Source organism: Protopterus annectens, chromosome 1.part1, assembly GCF_019279795.1.
Source record: "Protopterus annectens isolate FY-2018-M chromosome 1.part1, PAN1.0, whole genome shotgun sequence".
NCBI classification, from domain to species: domain Eukaryota; kingdom Metazoa; phylum Chordata; order Ceratodontiformes; family Protopteridae; genus Protopterus; species Protopterus annectens.
Window position 1 is genome coordinate 208,547,622 of NC_056726.1, and position 20,457 is coordinate 208,568,078.

General features: G+C 38.3%; 1 protein-coding gene across 1 annotated transcript in view; it reads left to right on the top strand.

The window, feature by feature from the left end:
• Positions 1 to 20,457, top strand: part of IBTK (inhibitor of Bruton tyrosine kinase) — a 1,862,448-nt gene that overhangs the window by 1,771,676 nt on the left and 70,315 nt on the right. The window contains exons 27-28 of the mRNA XM_044074098.1: positions 6,069 to 6,140; positions 6,555 to 6,687. Of these exons, the coding sequence (XP_043930033.1) occupies positions 6,069 to 6,140; positions 6,555 to 6,687 (205 nt within the window). The remainder of the gene's footprint in view (positions 1 to 6,068; positions 6,141 to 6,554; positions 6,688 to 20,457) is intronic.

The window sequence follows — 20,457 nt, forward strand, 5'->3', positions numbered from 1 at the left end:
TGCATTCATTTCTGCTATTCACAGCATGGCAAATCAGTGCCTAAGGGCATTAGGCCACATTCAACCAGAGCAACAGCCACTTCAGCAGCCTTCCTCAGAGGATTACCAACCAAAGACATCTTAGAGGCTGCAACTTGGAGTTCAGTGCACACTTTTACAAAGCACTATGACTTACCTCTCTACTCTAAATCTAGAGCAGGCTTTGCCACTGCAGTTCTGCAGGGCCTCATAGCCTCTCCTAATCCTATTTAGCCACAGCCACCCAACCTTAGCTTTGAGATTCAACCCAATTGTAATGACTGCAACAGTGAAACACAATGAACATAGTACAGTTGTGTACCTACCATAAATGTAGATGTTCGAGTGTATTCACTGTTGCACTCCAGGTTACCCACCCACCATCCCCCTTTCCTTTGCTGGGTCTTATCTGTACTTCTCTATTCTATACAACCTTCGTGGTGTATTTGCTTGTAGATGAAGGTAGAGTTTTACTTTACTGCATGCATGTTTATTGGCATAAAATAGCCTACCCTTTTGGGGGCACCTGACATCTGGGGCAAGAAAAACTGAAGAAAATGGTGTCAGCTGCATCTTTTATACCCCTGACGCTCTGACGTCAGGGAGGAGGCAACAGCAACTGACGCCAGACCAGGACTTTGGAATTCAGGCCGACTGCGGGTAGCCTGCCAGCAGGATAACCCAATTGTAATGACCGCAACAGTGAATACACTCGAACATTACATTTATGGTAGGTACACAACTGTACTTTTGTTTTCTTTGCATAGGCAGTACACTGGCAATATATAGACATTTAATTGTAGTTTATAAGTGGAAGAGCACTACAATTTTTCTTTTTGCTCATTTGTGTATTCAGCATACTTCCCTGCATAGGTTGTTTTCTATGAAAGCTGAAGTAATATAGCAGTGCTGCATGCAAGAGAACATCATGCCAGCACCTGTGACAGTGCAAGACCAGCAAGAGCAGAAAAAAAAATACCAGATCAGCACAGCCTCCCAGATGAATAAAACCCTGAAATTTTAGTGTTACTTTATTTACAGTAACAAAGCAAAAAGGAATGCATTCCATTCTTTTTATATAATAATAATTAATGTTAAAAAGAAGACGCAAATAAGAGGTCATTCCATAGTATGATTTACAACTGTTTTTGCCTTTGAAGTGTACACTAAGTGATGCTTCAGTATGTTGTTTGATATTGAGCGCACCCTTAGTTGTTTACAGCCAACCTAGTCAAAACTATGGTTTACTGCACGGTAGTAAGCTTAACACCTGGTTTCACTCTGCCTGCAACAAATTTAAACTTAATCCTCAAGTACTCAACCTTCTCTAAAGTGTAGTTTGTCCCAAAACAAAACTAATTGTTTTTGTAGCTGTTCTTGTTTTCGAAGGTTAAACTGAATCCATTCGCTTTCTCTACACCTGGGCTCACTCTGCTGTTCTACCCTATCTCTCATTCCATCCTCCCCTTCTCTACTTTTATCTCTATACAGAATCCACCCCTACATCCCACACAGCTAATCCCGACAAAAAAACAAGAAAAACTAATCAGCTCATTAGTCATTAGAAATTATGTAATAGGAGAGGTGCTTTTGTAGCCCTAGAATTCCATCTAAAAACTAATTGCCATATCAGTTCAGCTCACACCCTTCATCTGTGTCTGCATTCTGTAGACGTTATAATCCCCCATCAGATGCACTTACCTCTTAAATGTGCTACTTATCACTATGGATAACTGCCTCTTTTGTCATTCTCTCTATGTACCTTACTAGTACCTCAATCTTAAACCTCTTCAACCCTTCCCATCATTGTCATCAGTACTAACAGTTATTCTAACATTATCTCCTCAATTGTACCATCTCTGTCTATGCATTTATTATACATATCAAATATTATGCTACCTCTCGTCTGCATAAAATAAAACATACATTCTTTGCAACTATCATTGCATTATGTAGTGATATCCATTCTAACTTAGGTCCATCTACCATATCCCCCTTACAATTCCTAATCCACACCTATCCACAGTCTCCCCTACAAGTTCCAAACCAAGCCCAGCTACCAAAACTACTGAACGATATACCTTGTTATCCTGATACACCCCTAATGTCCTCACCATTACAGAAACCTGTGTCAGACCTAAAATAAAGGAAACAGAAATGCTTCCCTCTAGAGATACCATAATTAGAAAGGGCAGACACCATAAAAAGGAGGTGGAATTGCCCTTCTTCTTCCAGGCCACAACAGTATCGGCCCCTAGTCAGTCTGCATCCCCAAATTTCAAAACTCTGAAATACTCATATCACTACTTAAAGTTAATACCAAAAATATGTATGTAATGTCATTTATATTCCCATGGAAACAACATCCCTGTACGCAAACATTTTCTCCTGGGCAGTTAACATTGCAGCTTTTGAAAAGATTATACTAGGAGATGTCAACATTTATTGGCTAGGCTTCACTATTCCTTTCCCCTCCTCTAGTATAAGCCTTTGTGGCCTTACACAACTTGTAACACTACTTACAAGATACAACAGTAACAAAGACAAAGGCGCATTCCTAGACTGGATCTTGGTATGTATACAACCACTGGCACCTATCAAGACTGTTGGTGATCACCTCTCTGTCTATGCCTGTAAACATATCTCCCATTGACACAACTGACACCAACTAAAATTATCACAAAATCGCCAAAATTTCAGTAAAGACTTATTCATCAGCTTAAACCAGCTAACCAGTTTCACTTAAAAATTCTTGTAGATGATGCAGTCATTCCTTTCAACACCTAACAAAAAACTACTCAAAACAAATCTTTCTCCCCAACTATCATATCTAAGCAAAGTCATCATGAAAAAATAGAGACAAAGCCTGGAAATCTTAGCTCAAAAACAAAACCTGTTACTCTGCTAACATACAGAGTACTTTTTTTTTTTTTTTTTGCTTTATTACAAAGATAAATTAGGACAGAAACAGTAGTATAGCCAACTCCAATTAAACCGTAAAAGTAACCCTAAGAAATTCTGGTCTATTCAAAAAATCCAGGTACCTAGCCCTTCTCAGAGCAGTTTCCCTCTAGAAATTGCAACGATCTTCAGTACTTGCATTATAGAAACATAGCAAATCTAACAACCCCCCCACACACACACGCCAATACACCAGAAACTAATACCACCACTCCCCATTATCAAAACCCTAGCAGTAAACAATTCTCCACAAATACTATCACTGCACCACCAGTCAGCACATCTTATACCGCTCCATCACTCAACACACAAAAAGAGTCAGTGTAGCCCAAATAAATGTATTCAATATAAACTCTGTATCTACATCCACTGTAAAAAAAAAAAAAACTTCTACTCACACTTAAGCTATGTTTCAGACAACCTCCCTTCTGAACACCTCAAAATGACCACTAAATCAGTAGCCTACCCTGAGTCCATCGTAATCAACAGATCTGTGCTTGAGGTCTATGTACTGTTTATCTGGGGAAAAAGTCACACATCATACATTTACATAAAGGAGGAAATTCAGTAGATTTACCTAACTTCCTTCCTTCCCATTGCTGTACTCTCACCACTGTCCAAAATTCTTGAAAAATGCCTTCATAAACAAATTGCCCACTGTCTATTCCAACATCAGCTCTTAACCTCCACACAGCATAGCTTCCACCATGCCCCATAGTACAACAACCACATTAATATTCCTCATGGCAACCATAAACACGTGCAGAGACTCTGGATAACTAGTCTCCATATTCTTGTATCTTTCAAAAACATTCAACACAGTTTGTAGTATCAAACTCCTACTTCAAATGTCATCTCTTGAGCTATTGCCAAACACATTATAGTGCTTTAACAGCTACATATTAGGAAAGTACCAATGTGTCAAATTGCAGAACATGCTCTCTCTCTCTACCTGCCTGTCAACACAGGTATACCCCTAAGGCTTAGTCCTAGTACCCCTGCTGTTTAATATCTTTATTAACAACTTCAACACTGCTACCAGCCAAGCCAGTTTGATACAGTACGCAGATGACTTGATACTCGTGTGTACTTCAAACAACCCATCACAACTAGTCCCAAATTACCCAAGATGTTTTCCCATCAGTCAAAGTCTGGCTGCACAATGCCAAACTACTGCTGCTCTTTAATAAAACTAAATCACTTCTATTCTTCACAAAATCCCACTAAGGACAAAACCAGTTTTAAAATTCAGTCTTTTAACCATATGGAAATTGAAGTAGTCTATTTCACTAAGCTCCTCTGACTCAGAGTCATAATAAAAGATATCATGAAATTTGACCTTTGTGTCTAATAGAACATAAGACTCATCAAAAATGTGAATGCTCTGTAGATGAATACGTTTTGGCAGTCAGCCTTTTGTATGGAGTTTTGTTCAATATCCTGACAAAGGACCTGGAAGGCACGTCTAAGCTTTAAAAAGCTGTCCGGTTGGTCATATCCTTTGCATGATTTAACCCAAATAGCTTAGGCTGCTGCAACAGTGTCCAGTTAAGACATCTGCTGTTTGGTTAAGTTCCACTTAACACAACTGTACATTTCCATTTAACCAGTAGATGCCATACACTGCATTATTATTAGCTGTGTGAGACACATGATTAGCTTCAGATTGTAACTTTTTGTCCAGTTAGTAACATGAACTTCTTCAGATACCAAACAACTGCTCTGAGATTTAACTAATCCTCCCTAGTGGTCATGTGATTAACACTCAAATAAGCCTCCCCCTTCATTTTTAAATGTATATTCATATATAAAAAACTTCTTGGATGATTTAGTATGTGAGATAGGGGCCAAAAGAAATTGTTTTTTTATAAACCACTTTTGAGCAATAAATTGATTGGCCTCACTTCTAATGAAATCCCTTTAATCCATCCCTTTAATTCACAGACTGACTTAAACAACCCCAATAATACCAATTTTACCATGGGATTTATCATGACATTTAGTCCAGATTCTGCATATATGAAGCAGATTGTTATTAAGAATTAGGACCTCATTATTGAGGACAGGTTTATCATGGACAAAGTAGGGGATTGCCCCAAATTTATTTTCAGAAAGGGCAAGAACCTTAAATACCTACTTGAAGGGAATGTCGTGTCTAATTCTAGGTATCCTGGCATGTACAGATGTGAGGCTTGTACATATTGTAAATGTATGGATTTGGGCAAGTCATTTAATGTAGATGGCATGAAATTCAACAGTAATAGAAGATTCAGTTGTAACTCAAAAATGGTGGTTTACCTAGCTAAGTGCCAAGCATGTGCTGCATATTATGTTGGCAAGACAGAAAGTTCAAAGAACGTGTCTGTACAGTATTATCTGAAAATGCACTAGCTAAGCATGTTCTCTTGAATCAGAATCATTGTTTTAAATTTTGTATTATTGATTTTTGTGGGTGGACCTAGTGCATTAAGATTAGAATGATTAGAACTGTAATGGCAAATACCTTGGACTGAACAATTTTTGTTCCATTTATTGCTAAAGTTAAAAAGTTTGGAAAGATAAGTTTTATTTTATATATATATATATATATATATATATATATATATATATATATATATATATATATATATATGCAGTATATACATTTATATATATATATTTTTTTTATTTTAACAAAACTTTTATAACCGGTCTTATTTGTCATTTCATATTGTTTTTTTATATATGAATATACATTTAAAAATGAAGGAGGAGGCTTATTTGAGTGTTAATCTCATGACCACTAGGGAGGATTATTTAAATCTGAGAGAAGTAGTTTGGTATCTGAAGAAGTTCATATTACTAACTGGGCAAAAAGCACTTAATAAAACTCTTGTTGGACTGTTTTCCAAGGCTGTCATCACTTTTGGATTATTTTTGAGTGTGTTTCACCATTAGAATTTTGTCTTTTGCAGTTCAGATTGTAATTTGTCTGATGACAGAAGTGTGAGAGGCTGGATCTTTATGTATTCTGAATTTCTTTGTTTGGGGAAGGTATGTGACTTGAAACTGTCATGTGATATAATTATAAAAAACATATTGTTTTCTAGGTTGCCTTCAAGAGTCACCTCAAGCCCATCTGAGGCCAACTTCCCAGCTGTGTCAAAAGCAGAAGTTCATAAGTAAGACTTTTTGTTTATTGGTTTTTGTTTTGTTCTTTTTCTAGGGTTTTTGTTTTTTTCTGTTTTGTATAACCCATTTGTCCAGGATATCATTACCGAATTTAAATATGTTGTATAGGCACTATGCTCCATGCATTTCCCAAGGTGGTCCCATTTATGTATATTTACACAACTTAACTCTCTGGAGTGCTATAAATCAGTAACTCATACTTTAAGTGTTGAACTTCAACAGGCTTTAAAGTTGTGATCTCAAGTCATTCTGTGGCCACTGGATCCCATGCCTATTTGTGTTATTTTTTTGTGACAGCTATGCCAATTGGTAAATATATATATATATATATATATATATATATATATATATATATATCTTTGAAATGTATGTATTTTTTGTTAATTTGAATTTTGTTTGCACAGCCCATGGACAAAGGCTGCAGTAGTCAGTCCCCCAGCAAAGGCTCCAGTCACATTTGCAACAATAGTGGAGGAAGAGCTGCAGCAGGAGGCTGCACTTGTCAGAAGCAGAGAGAAGCCTTTGGCTCTGATCCAGGTATGTTTTTTGTAATTGACTGATGAAATAATAAACTGTACATTTTAAAATATGTTATTAATCTCTTCTTCACATAATTTCCACATGCTTACAAGCATTAGCAGTAAAATTAATAGTGGCAACAAAGATTGTACTCTTGGTTGTTACTATTACAAGATGTGTTAGTATAAGTTAAAATGTGGTTGCAGCTTAGGAAATAGAAGATATTTTATTTTTATATTTATATTGTCTGAAGTCTTGGCTTGTTACTTGACAGCCACATGAGCACTTAGTGTACTGATGTTTAGGCATGTAAAGGTGTAATTTCACAGATGGCAGCAAGGATCGCAATTCAAACTGTGCAAGTAGTGAAAAAAGAAGTGGTGGGCTTTGGGGATACACAGTGTTGTTTACCTGGTGTGCTTGTATCATGGCATGCATTAGAGCTGATGTGTGGACAGCCGTAAATTTGAGAATTTAAGTTTTTTGCCAAATGGTGATGGGTCATATTCTCAGCCAATCTAGGAAGTGTTTCCTTGTTGATCAAATGATACAAAAATATATGTTTATTTTTATTTTATTTTACATTTGTTAACCAGGCTAGTCTAACTGGATATATTTCCATTTTCAGTAGAGGCTCGGGGAGAAAAGCTCCAGTAGTAGCAAATAGAAATTAAAATTAATGTTGTTACATAGTAAATGAAAGGATTACAATAAAAAATACAAAAAGTAATAATAAAATAGAATAGGTATTTACACTAGAAAAAGTGACTAAAGTATAGGATAAATTATTATACGGTATGATTCATGAGGAATTTCAATACATCAAACAGCATAGACTACACACAGTATGTTGATGTTGCATGTATTTATTTACTTGTATTTGTTAAACAGGATAGGGCAGTGATTCAAGTGGACCATCTTTAGGCTCAGCCAGAATCAAGTTGAATCAGCATTTAAAAATGTAAGACATACATAGTCAAATATCATCAGACAGTAACAAAAAATAGCAAAGGTACTGCACTTAAAAATTGAAAAACAAAACAGTGTAAGAAACTTCTCTGTGTGGAAGATTTTCATTCCATATATTTCTAGTTAATCACTGTATATTAATCAGATCAGACAATGGTAGTAGAAGTAGCGAACGTAAACTCATCAAGTCAAGAAGTAATAATACAAAATATATAATTCTACAGCATTACTAAGTATTCGAAAGTAATCCAAGCAAGGCAGGCAGTCTGTTTCCAGTCGAAAATACTTTATTAAGTACACAGACAAGCGATCCAAGTAAAACAAAAATAGATTAATAATTTCCTCACAAGCTTTCTAAATATATATATACTTTTTATCAGGTGCGGGAGTGGTTTATTGTGCTGTAAAACAAAGTGTTATTGGTACACATGTTAAATTCACATCCGTTCCCCCATCAGTGTGACATTTGAGCTGGTCCTGCCCTACCTAGTAGCTATCATAATGATATATAGCCTTAATGTACTTTAATGGTACATCTTATTTAACCAAATTATTAAGTAGATTATTAAGTCTGTGATTTTATACAAGGCAATATACTACATGGCTGGAAATATATAACCTTAGTTCATTTTGCGATCAAAAATTGCATATAAATATATACATATACATTTTGCATGTAAAAATCAGTTTCTATTTTCATAACCTATTGTTACCAAAGATCACTTTCGTCCTTCTAGACTTCTTCAGGTCTGTGTACAAGAATCGTAAAAAGCTATATAATTGTATAATTAGTTAGTATTGTTATTACCATCATTTTGAATAAAGTGGAAAAAAGAACCAGAAAAAAATAAAAATAAAAAAATATATATGTATGATGATGGAAACAAAATATACACTTAAATTTCAAATGAATTAAAATGGTATTTAAAACCAATTTGTAGAAAAAAATAAAATAAAATACAATTAGTCATGTAAACAATGTGGCAATTTTCTAAGTTCCAGTGCACTTTTAATTGAACAGTAGTAGTTTAGTCCAGGCTTTGTAAAAGATTTCAGCTTTAATTGCCACATGAGTTCATGTTTCTCCAGAATATTTGGGATGTCTCCTTCAAGATCACCCATGTCTATGCGATCCAGGATCTGGAATTTAAAACCTGTGTGTCTTTTATGAAGAGAAAGGAGTTTGGCTAGTGCAATATTTTTACATCCAGAGCGGATTTCTGACAGATGACATGAAATCCTTCGCTTGAGTTTATATTAATCTATTTTTGTTTTACTTGGATCGCTTGTCAGTGTACTTAATAAAGGATTTTCGACTGGAAACAGACTGCCTGCCTTGCTTGGATTACTTTCGAATACTTAGTAATGCTGTAGAATTATATATTTTCTATTATTACTTTTTGACTTGACGAGTTTACGTTCGCTACTTCTACGACCATTGTCTGATCTGATTAATATACAGTGATTAACTAGAAATATATGGAATGAAAATCTTCCACACACGGAAGTGTCTTACACTGTTTTGTTTTTAGACCCACTACACTTTAGTGGGTTGTTTTGAGACTTCGGGGATACCACGGAGATTACTTTCACTTAAAAATTGAAAGACATTGAGACAGCAAATGCTGAACAGTGAAGTAAAGCATTTGAATAACTCATTAACATGTAAGGAGACAAACCACAGTGTAAAATGAAAATGTAATCTATGTTACAAAGGCTGACAAAAGTGTCTGTGTACAATATTTTGTGTACTTATGTTTTTTCTGGAGGCTGTAGACTAGAAAGATCATGGGGTATAGTCCAGACCAGATGATCTTCAAAGAGTGTAGTTTGCAGACAGTAATGTTATATCAGTGGTTCAGATGTTGTATTTGTTTGTATATCATCATACCTCTCAGCTGTCTACAGTTTTACAGAACGTCTCTGATTTTGTGTTGTACCTCTGCCCTGTTCCTCATAAAATATTTGATTTTCTAGTAAATAGCTGTGGATTACAGCCAGTCAGTAATGCTAGTCATTGAAGTTTCATGTTTATTGTTCAGAAAATGCATGTTGATGGAAAACCTGATGTTCTGTTCATTTTTCAATGATTTTCTAGTATTTAAATATTGTACTTGATTGGTTTTGTGCCTTTGCCCCCAATTATTTTTGTTTTTTGCAGAACTGTACAGCAGAAAAGTTGTAAGTTATGCTTGCCATTCCCATTTGCTCATAGATTCGTAAGATATTACTAAGCTAATGGCTTAAGAAACTTTACAAGGCAAGCCTGTTTAACCTGATGTTACCCAATATATGGCTGCTAGGGTCAAGAGGTAGGCGTAAGTTTGTGCATATGCCTTGAGTATGTTGCAGATTGCAAGAGAAAGGCACTACCCTATGTGTGAATTTGCGATTCCCCATCCATTGATCCAAATTACATTTAAAGAGGACCATGAAAGGGCTCTCCTTAATGTGAATAAGAAGCCTGTTCCAAAGAAGTAGTCTGTGAGTCATGCCTCTCTCTTCAGCATGTTTTGTTTGAGTTGCTGAGTAAGTTTAGATCCTTAGATCTGGTAACACTTGTGCTATTTGACTTGCGGATGTGTAGCAGCTGCATGCTATTTTATTTCTGGGAACCAGATAAGTGGACTGCATTAAACAGTGTAACGGTCGGATAAGTATGAGTGCATACACTGAGCAGAACTGCAGTTTAACAAGACAAAAGGTAGTCAGACATGTATGAACAGGAATGCTCTACAGACAGAAGTCTGATGGATGCTGAGTACTTAGAATGTGCTAAACAAATCTCTGTACGTTTCTACATGACAGTTAAAAAGGATAAGGTCAGCTGTGTTTTAGCATCTGTTGAGCCAGAAGTAAGTGAGTAAACTTGTCTAGACGCAATGTACATATTTTAATCATTGTATCAAGAATCAGTTTGAATTGGGTGCGTCATCAGACCTCTTTTGAATCCTAGCAGGATTTTTAGCATTCTTATTTCATTTGGTATATAATTCTAGATTAACTTGACACATCTTTACTTGAAGGCCTTTTCACTTGTCTTACAACTAACTTGCAGTCCATCCAGTGTAAATACTCCATTTTCTTTCATTGTTAATGTTCTTTTTTATGTGTTGTCATTCTGATTTTCCTGGGGTTGGTTTAGTGCATCTACTTTTGAAAATTAGTGTCCTTATTGTTCTGAATGGAAATCCAGATAAATTTATTTAGTAGGTCACAGTGGCAAGTTTTTGAAGCTTCATGCATTGTGTTTGGTCTTCTATATAGCATTTGTGTGTTTGACCTAGCAATAGCTGGTTGAATGTATTGTAATTTTGGAATTAACATATTACTAACTGTAGCTGCTGTTCCGGAAGGGAACATTTTATTTTTATTTATTTATTTTATTTTACATTTGTTGACCGGGATAGTCCGACTGGATACATGTCCATTTTCAGCGGAGGCCCGGGGAGAAAAGCTCCACATTGGTACAAGACAATATAGTTACAATACAGTGAAATAAAAATAAAAGAAAAGGAAAAATAGGAAAATACAAATTACATAAAAATTAGTTACTATAACCTAACTGTTTAACTACAGTTCGTGATACAATTATTAAAGTAGTGCAGTAGGTAAATTGAGACAGTTATAAAATATGGTAATGGTGGTGAGCAGTTAGTAGGCAGATGGATTAAAGGTCCCCTCTCTAGGTTGTCCTAATGGTTTTGGATTAGTTATGGAATAAGTGAGGCCTATGTTTAACAAAGGGCATCTAATCTGGATATACGCATGGGCAGAGCCATTTCGCCTTAAAATGTTCTTTTAGAGTCTTTTTAAATTGACCAAGGGAGGAAATTAGCCTAAGGTTGTTGGGGAGGGAATTCCATAGCTTTCCAGTGGTGTTAGCGAAGAGAGCTTCACCACCCATATTGCTGGATTTGGTGGTGTGGACAAGGTGTCTGTTAGAGGAGCGAAGGCAGCTTAGATTGGAGTAAGGAATAATTATATTACTCAGTGCAGGGGTTTTATCAGGTTAAGGATTTTGAATGCTTTTGTGAGTTGGTTCAACTTGAGAAGATTGGATAGTTCTAACCAGTCAAGTTTTTTCAGATTAAGGCAATGATGCGTTCTAAAGGGCAAACCAGTTACAAATCTGGCTATGTGATTATAAGAAGCAGAGAGTTTGTTCAAATCACATTTGTTAAGGTAAGAAAAAACAGGAGAGGCATATAGGAGAGTAGAGAGAAGGTGAGTACGAGCAATTGCTAATTTGGCAAAAGGGGTTAGAAAGTTCTTTATTCTGTATAAGGATCCAAGTTTCTTATTTACAGTCTTAATGGTTTGATTGATATGCATATCAAATCTAAGTTTGTTGTCAATGACAACTCCTAATAGTTTTGTATAGGAGTCTGGTGAGATGATGGTTCCATTATTAGATTGTATAGTGAGATGTGTGGGAGGAGGGGCAGGAGTGGGGAAAAAGAGAAGCAATTTGGTTTTATTTGGGTTTAGGATGAGTTTACGCTCTGCAAGCCATTTTTCGACTGTAGTAGAGCAGAGTTGGGTGGCTACTTGTAAAGTGGATAGAGAGACATCAGAACATATTAGGGTTGAGTCAGTACTTTAATTTTAGAGCTAGTGTTTCTGCATTTGAGACCTGAGGTGGTTGGGTAGGATTCATTATGAGATTAAGCGTACTTCTGTGCAGGACAGCTATTCCACCACCCCTTTTTTTATGTGATCTACCCTAAATATATTATACCCAGGTGGAAGGATCTCAGTGTCTTTAGTAGCTGGTTTGAGCCATGTTTCTGATAAACACATAATGTCAGGGAGGTAGGTAGCTAACATTGCATGTAGATTATGTATCTTATTGTTTATGCTTCTTATGTTTAGGTGGCAAATGAGAAGGGAATTAGTAGACCTGTGAGATAAGGTTAAGCTTGTAGAGTCAGGGGTAGGGGATGGACCTGGATTCGGGTGTATGTCACCATCCTTAGTTATATTTTTCTTCAGGTGGTCTAGGAGTCTTAAGAGTTTAGTTAGTAATTTTAGTCCAACTTTTGATTTTGGTGATTTTGGAAATGTTTCAGCGAGGTACAGAGTATTGGTATTTATTATTTTTAAGGGGTAGGAGAAAGGGGAGAGTTCAGCAGAGAGCAGATTAAGGGGGGGTACTGGTTTGTTCCTTGGGGTAGTAGAAACCTAAGAATTGTTGGTCTTCATATCTAGTTAGGGTATAAGGGATAATTATGAGTGGTAGAATAAGAGGGATAATATAAATCTTTGCCTTGGACATGATAAATGGGAGGTAAACTTCCTAAAGAAGTTGAACAAAAACTTAGAAAAGTTCAATTGGTTAATAGTTGGAGTTATGGAAGGCGGAGGAGATAACAGGGAGGTAATTATGATTGGTTCTCGGGTTTAGGAGGTGTGGTTAGGTGGTTATAAATGTGGAGGTAGTGGGGGCGGGTGGGATAAGGGGGCAGGGTGGGGAGCGGAGCGAGCCCGAGCGGAGCGGGACTAAGCCAGCTACGGACTTACTTGGTCCAAATAAATGGTCCAACAATGCAAGTGAAATTCAGGAAACCACTACTAGGAAAAAGTGAGATTTTGACTAAGCAAGCACTTTTGACTGTTTGGATATGTTAAGTTGAATAACAAGGTAGGGTCCAGAATGAGGCTTTGGGTATATTTGTTTGATTATGCTTGGAATTGCTGAGGAGGTCTTTAGGTAATATTGAGGTTGTTTTGCATAATTTATATCACGTGCATAGATGCATAAGCTGGGGCCCAGTATAAGCAACATTTTTTGTATACTAGAATGGTATTGGTGCCAGCGACTTGGTTGAAGTGTGATACAGTGAGTTACTGCAAGCTCTGTGGCATAAACAGATGGAGCCCTAGCTGTGTCTCAGATAACCAGGGTTCATTTAACACTGGAGGAGTAAGCCAAGTGGTCAAGTTTGCTAACCCATCCCAGAAGGGAAGGGGTTTAGTTTGAGTCCCTCAGCAGATCTTACTTCTCAAACTAAAAGCACAAGAATTCTGGACATAGGCACATAAATAGGCTGTTTTAAACTTAGAATGTTAATATTCAAAAGGTTTTGCATTGGCATGCATTTTCTAAAGGATATGAAATCTGAAACCCAAATGTCTATCATTATTTAAGGAAATCAGCCCTCAACGATTTGCAGAAACCACAAACTTTATGAGGAACAGACCAAAAATAATTTGCAAAATCTAGACATTCTGCAAAAGTCTGGACAGTTCAGCATTATGCAGACGATGCACCAAGCAAGGGAAGTCCCAGTACTTCAGTGCACAGGGAGTTGGTGACAGCAGTCTAATCGGAGTGCATTCAGGACAGGTAGGCTTTGTGGATGTCCTGAAGTGCAAATTCACAACAGTTAGTCTTACCTAGGCAAATTATGGCTGACAGGGGAAGGCCAATTAAGATCATTATAAATATCCTAACCTCCTGTATGATAGTAGCCGCTGTCCTTGGCTATCATTGCTCCTCCCCAGGAGTTAAAAGGAGAAATGGGCCACATAAGAATAATATGGCTTCATTTTTTTCTGGGTTGGGGGAATGAGGTAGACTAAAAAAGTGGTACAGAAAATGTATGTTTTTTTTGTGCAGCAGAATTATATGTCTTACTTTTGCCACAAATAAAGTTAAAAATAAGACAGAGAGAGAGAGAACCATTTTCTGCAGCTCTTTAGTAGGCATAGTTGTTGTACTGTTTTTCTGATTTGTAACATCTGAAGGCACATACAATTTTACTTTTGTAAAAGTATTGCGGTAGGTGTCTGGTCTGCCCGTCCACTATAAAGAAAGCATTAAAGCCTCAAAATGCACTCTCTTGAGGCACTCCTAAAATGGAGAACATCAATATCTGTGCACTAACTGAGACCTGGTTCAAGCCTCCAGAGAGCACCCCTGCAGTACCAGGCTACAACTCTTACCACACTATTCAGCCACCAGACCAGGACCAAAACACTAAAGGTGGAGGAGTGTCCATATTCACCAAGGATACTCACACCAACTCACACCACTAGGCTAGTTGCCCAACACAATGCTTCTGAAATTCTCCAGGTGCAACTAACACTAGGTAAGACTGCAATCCAAATTGTAGCTTGCTACAGATCCCCCACCATGCCCCAAGATTCTCACTACACCTTTCTAAACATACTGGAAAATATTAAGATACAACCAAACACCCTAATACTGGGTGATTTCAACTACCCTGCCATTAACTGGGAAAACTACTCATGTACCAACACCTTTGCCCAGCAGTTCTTGGAATTCATAAATTCCAAAGCCCTGGATCAACTAATCCTTAGTCCCACCAGGGGCTCCAATATCCTAGACCTGGTCATTAACAACATGGGAAATCGAAGCTCCACAACTATGGTCACCCCCCTCGTTGGTCAGGTCTGACCATAAGCTAATCACCCTTGACATCATCGCACCCCCACCCCCCAGTAAGGAAGCCTCTGTAAAAATCTTCTCCAAAGCCAACTTCATGCTACTTAAGTCAGAAGTGACAAACTTCATGACACACATGCAGACAGGAACTGAAAGTTCAACTGCTGAATCCTACACTAAGGCACTGTATGAGCACATCCACTCGTACATGAATCGTGCCATCCCCAATAGAACCAATATGCTCTCCTCCAAAAAAGGAAGCTAATTTGGTGGTCCCGTGCCATAAACAAACTTTACAACAAAAGGAAGAAACTTTTGCAGAAAAGAGGAAAATCCCAGGATGCAAAAAACTCACTTACCAGCCTCAGTAAGTAGCTGAGATCCCTCATAAAATCCTCCAAAGGTAGTTACAGAAGTAAAATTGCCAAAGATTCCAAAGACAACCACAAGGCATTCTACAGCTATGTCAAGAATTTAAATGGCAATGCTCAGATCTGCTCTGAGTTGCAACAGAATGGCATTAAATATACTGATCCCAAGGATATTGCCAATATCCTGGCAGATATTGGCAATATCAATTTTCAATGCAAACTTCACCCCCTAAAGGGCCCATCTCAATACCAAATGATTGCCAAATTCCGGTAATGGCCACACAAGTAAAACACACTCTCCAAAGCTAAAAATACAGTATCCATGGGACCAGACGACATCCCAGGCTGTATAGTACATTGAACTATAAAATGAACTGGCACCTCATCTAAGTGTCATGTTTAATCATAGCCTCACATCAGGCTTTGTGCCCACTGAGTGGCGCACAGCTACAGTTATCCCACTCCACAAGCGGGGATCCACCTTGGATCCCAGGAACTACTGCCCCATCAGTCTGACGAGCCTGATCTGCAAGGCCATGGAACGTATTATCATGGAACTTATAAACAAAGACATTGGGAACCTTCAAATACTGGACCCACACAGTTTGGGTTTGTGAAGGTCCGATCTTGTCTCCTGAACCTGATTGACTTCGAATCAGTCTCCAGAGCTGTGGACAAGGGTAAAGTGGTCCACACAGCCTATCTGGACCTCGCCAGGGCCTTCAGCACCATCCCTCACTCTGGAATCATAGATAAACTTACTAAGCTGGGCATTAATCCCTACATCACACGAAGGGTTGCCAACTGGCTTACTGACAGAACCCGTACTGTAAAAGTAGCCGACTCCAAATCCACCTCCAGACAAGTGGAGTACCTCAGGGTTCAGTCCTGGGACCGCTCTTGTTTGGCATCTACTTCTCTAAAGTACAGGCCAACACTAAGGGACTCTGGCCAACAAGGAAGACTGAAACGTAAATGGCTGTGAGGAAATGCATGGTAACACAAAACATTTTGTTCTAGCAACTTTTCTAAGATTGTACAAGCAGTGTTTAAAATGTGTCCCTGGTTTTGGGCCTTTGTCTCTTCCCCCCCCCCCCCAAATACATTTTGGCTTTTCCCAGATTTCTTGTGTTGCATAGTTCCTCAGGGGGAGAGAAGTTTATTGCTGTTTAGGTGAATTCTGTTTGTGTTAGTAGCACAATAGGTAGAATACTTGCTTTTGATGCAGAAGGCTGTGGGTTCTACTCCCATAGTGTGTAGATGGACTGCTGATACAGTACTGTGTTGTACCTTTAAGGGAGCTGATAGTGCAGTCCTAAGAATGTCCTCTTTGGCGGACATACTTAGTAACTCTGGAACCTGTTATCAGTTTGCCATCCATTCCCTATTGCAATATTAGTAGCTTATCATTTTTTTTTAATGTAACAGGCAACTTATTCCTCAAGGGCAGCAGGCACTTTATTTGTAGATGAAACAATGAAATATAAAGTTGTTTGCTAGCAGCAATCTCTTCATTAGTTACAGATCTCTTTAATGTGGAATTATTTAGATGACTTTTACTTCTGCAGAGATTGTGCATATTTACTGATACTGGTGGATTGGAGAAGTTTGTTCCGACTTATGATGGAAATGTTCTGAACTGAGCAGTTTTGTCATTATTGGTTCATGCATTTTGTTTCATTGCTTACTGGAAAAATGTTCACAGCAATAAATTTAAAATGTACTCTTAACAAGTGTGCTGTATTATACAAGGAATATAATTTAATATAATTGGGAAGGTGTATCAAATGTTTCATGTGCAAGGGGCCTATGATTTGAAAACAGCCCATAGGTAATCTTTATTCGCCACTGGCCAGATGCATTTTCTTTGAAAGTGGGTTTCAATGCTGTTTCAAAGAATGTGAGTTTACTTTCAAGGGCAGAGAAGTATGTTAAATCTGTTTTCGTTGTGAGAGTGTATTGCTTTGTTTAGCAGATGTCTATTAGTGTTGGTGCTATAAAATGTAAAATAAAAGTTTTAAATGAAATCCAAATAATCATTGTAAAAGTAAAGCAGTTTGCACATTACAGTGTTTATGGAAAATGAGGCAAAATAGCCAAGATATTGGAATGGCTGCAGGGGAGAGGGCTTTGTATGGGGGGCCCCATTTGAGCATGATTTTATGAGGGGGTGGGCAGCACAAACTCTAGCTACACCACTGATCAGTAGGCCATGGATAATGACTTTTGGAGGCCCTAGTAAACTATAATATTCTTTTGCTAAGATTAGAATATTGCCTGCCATTAAATACCCTACTTTTACCACAAAACCCACATACTGCAAGTCAAAAACAAAATCTTAAGGTTCATCATCTTCTTTCTTTAAAAGTGAATATCATTGCTACATGTTTAAAAAAAATTATTACCCTTTACTACAAGGTCTGGAGCCATATTTTGGTTGTGTGTTCTTCAGTTTGTGTTTGAAAGTTGGTATCCCACAATTCCATTGGATTGGGTGGGTTACACAATTGTGTGTGCAAATTTTATGTTAATCAGCATATAGATTTGTACCTATTTTTCATGGGCTCTTGTCCAGATTTTTGATGATGTTCTTCGTGTTTCGCTGTTGCAGTCATTACATTTGGGTAATCTGCTGGCAGGTTGCCCTCAGGTTGCCCTCAGTCGGCCTGAATTCCAAAGTCTTGGGTCTTGCGTCGGTTGCTGTCTTCTCTTCCATGACGTTAGGTCATCAGGGGTATAAAACATGCAGCCGATGCCATTTTCTTTAGTCTTTCTTGCCGCATGGTGCCCGAGGCAGAAGCATTTCGCAAGTGCCGATCGGCCGACTACTGAAATATTAGAGTTTGAGTTTCGGAATCGAAGTCTTCACTAAAAGCTAAGTACCCCATTGGGGAAACTTTTTTCTTGCTTTTTACCGATGTCAGAAAAAGTTAATAATTGTATTACTTGTGGAAAGCAAATACCTCATAAGGATTTCCATTTATACTGTATTCCTTGCCTAGGCCATGATCACAACGTGCCTGGCTGTCGGTTTTGTGCTAGATTTAAGCAACGCACTATTAAGCAATGGTATATTTTTGCATCAAAGTATTTTGGAAACAGATTTCACTACCCAGAAATGTCATCGGATAGCTATCCGACTACCGGAGTACATAAAAAACACAAAGAAAAGGACAGAGAAAGGCAGTTGAGATCCAAAACCGATGAAGCTTCTCCTAAGCCAGACGCTGGTTCACTGGTACTCAGTGAGGTACTTTTGCAGCCCCTGATACCCACTACCTTTGAGTCGCAGGCCTTTACCAACACCCATGTGGAGTCAGGCATGCCGCAAGATACTCAAGGTATTGGACCGGATGTATCTCCCTTGGATAGGTCCGGAGCCGTTGAGCAGGCACCGGCTTCTGAGGGTGTATTCAGACCTCAACATTTGTATATCAGACCGACAAAAGCTGCAAAACCAATGACAAAAGCAACTTCTAAAACTAAAAAAAACGATGCATGAGCCACTTGCACAGGCCTCTATGCCTAAAAAACAGATGATCAAAATGGCTGAAGACCTTATTAACTTGATCAGGGGTACCCATCCCCCTCCAGATAAGAGGCCTAGGCAAGACACTGATTATGAATCTTCAGATCAGGTTTCTATTTCTTCTGATCAGGAATTATCTATACCTCCCTATGAGGATTCTGATGCTGAGGAGTCTATTCCATCTGCATCTCCTCCTGAGGATTATTCTTTTGGAGAAACCTTGCATGCTTTGAGGGAGCATTTTCACTGGGAGTGTCAAGACTTCTCAGAATCAAAAAAGAGGCTCAAGGATTTCCTTCTCCCTCAGCACAAGCCTTTAGCCATTCCCCCTGTTTTAGACATTGTGGACGATATGTTTTCGGAGTCAAGCTTGACCCCCTGACTCCTTACCTCCGGCTCCCAGTAAGCCTGACAGATATTACAGGGTCCCTGACTCGCATAAATTTTTATTTAGAAACCCTGCTGCTGAACCTGAAACTATTTCACAGGGTCCAAAGGGAGTTAAGGCCTCAACAGCAAAAAATCCTACCCCCTCTGACAGATTCAAGGGCACTAGACAGATGTTGAAAAAAGGTTTATACCTCTGCAACCTTGGCAATCAGGGCCTTAAACTGTCAATTTCATATGCTTAAGTACCAACATGTTATGGGATTGCTGAAACAGAAAATGATGTTGATTTCAGAATATGCAGAAAATAAAGAATTGCAGGAATTATTGCATGCAGCTGAACAAGTTGGAAAGCATACTTTGCAATGTGGTTTTGATTCCTTAGAGGCCTCCTGCAGGGCCACAGTTACCGGATCTGTGATTAGGAGGCATACCTGGTTAAAAGAACAACATTTGCCTGATTATGTTAAAGCTAAACTGCTAGATGCACCTTTACAGCATGATTCTCTTGTTGGTATCAAGGCAGAAGAGGTTTTAAAGAAAATGGAAGACAAAGCTAAGTCTATGCAAACTGTTAGACTTCTTACAAGTGCAGCCACCAAGATTCAGTAGACACTGGCCTACAAAAAATTGGTCCTTTCCTGTGTCAGACAGAGCCCAAAGGGGCAAATCCAGATGCCCTAAGGGTTCCAGATACCAGGCACAAGATTCATATAGGTCAAAGCAATGGGGCAGCTCCACCTCTAAATCTGGAGGAGATAAAGCGCAAACCTACAGAAAGCAATCCCAATGACTTCCCTCTGCCTACACTAAGCACTTATCTTTTGGCAGCACCCATAGGGGGAAAATTAGCATTTTTTGCTCAAAATTGGCAGTTAATAACCTAGGACAAGTGGGTACTAAACATCGTATCACAAGGATACATATTCCGTTTCCACACTCTGCCAATGGCGAATGGTTGGCCAGATCTGCCAAAAAATCAGTGGACGGGGGCACAGAAACAGGTTACGTCCCTCATGGATATGGGGGCCATTCAGACAGTACCAGAACAGGAAAAAGGACAAGGTTTTTACTCAAGACTGTTCTTGGTACCAGGAAAGGACAAGGCCTGGTGGCCAATA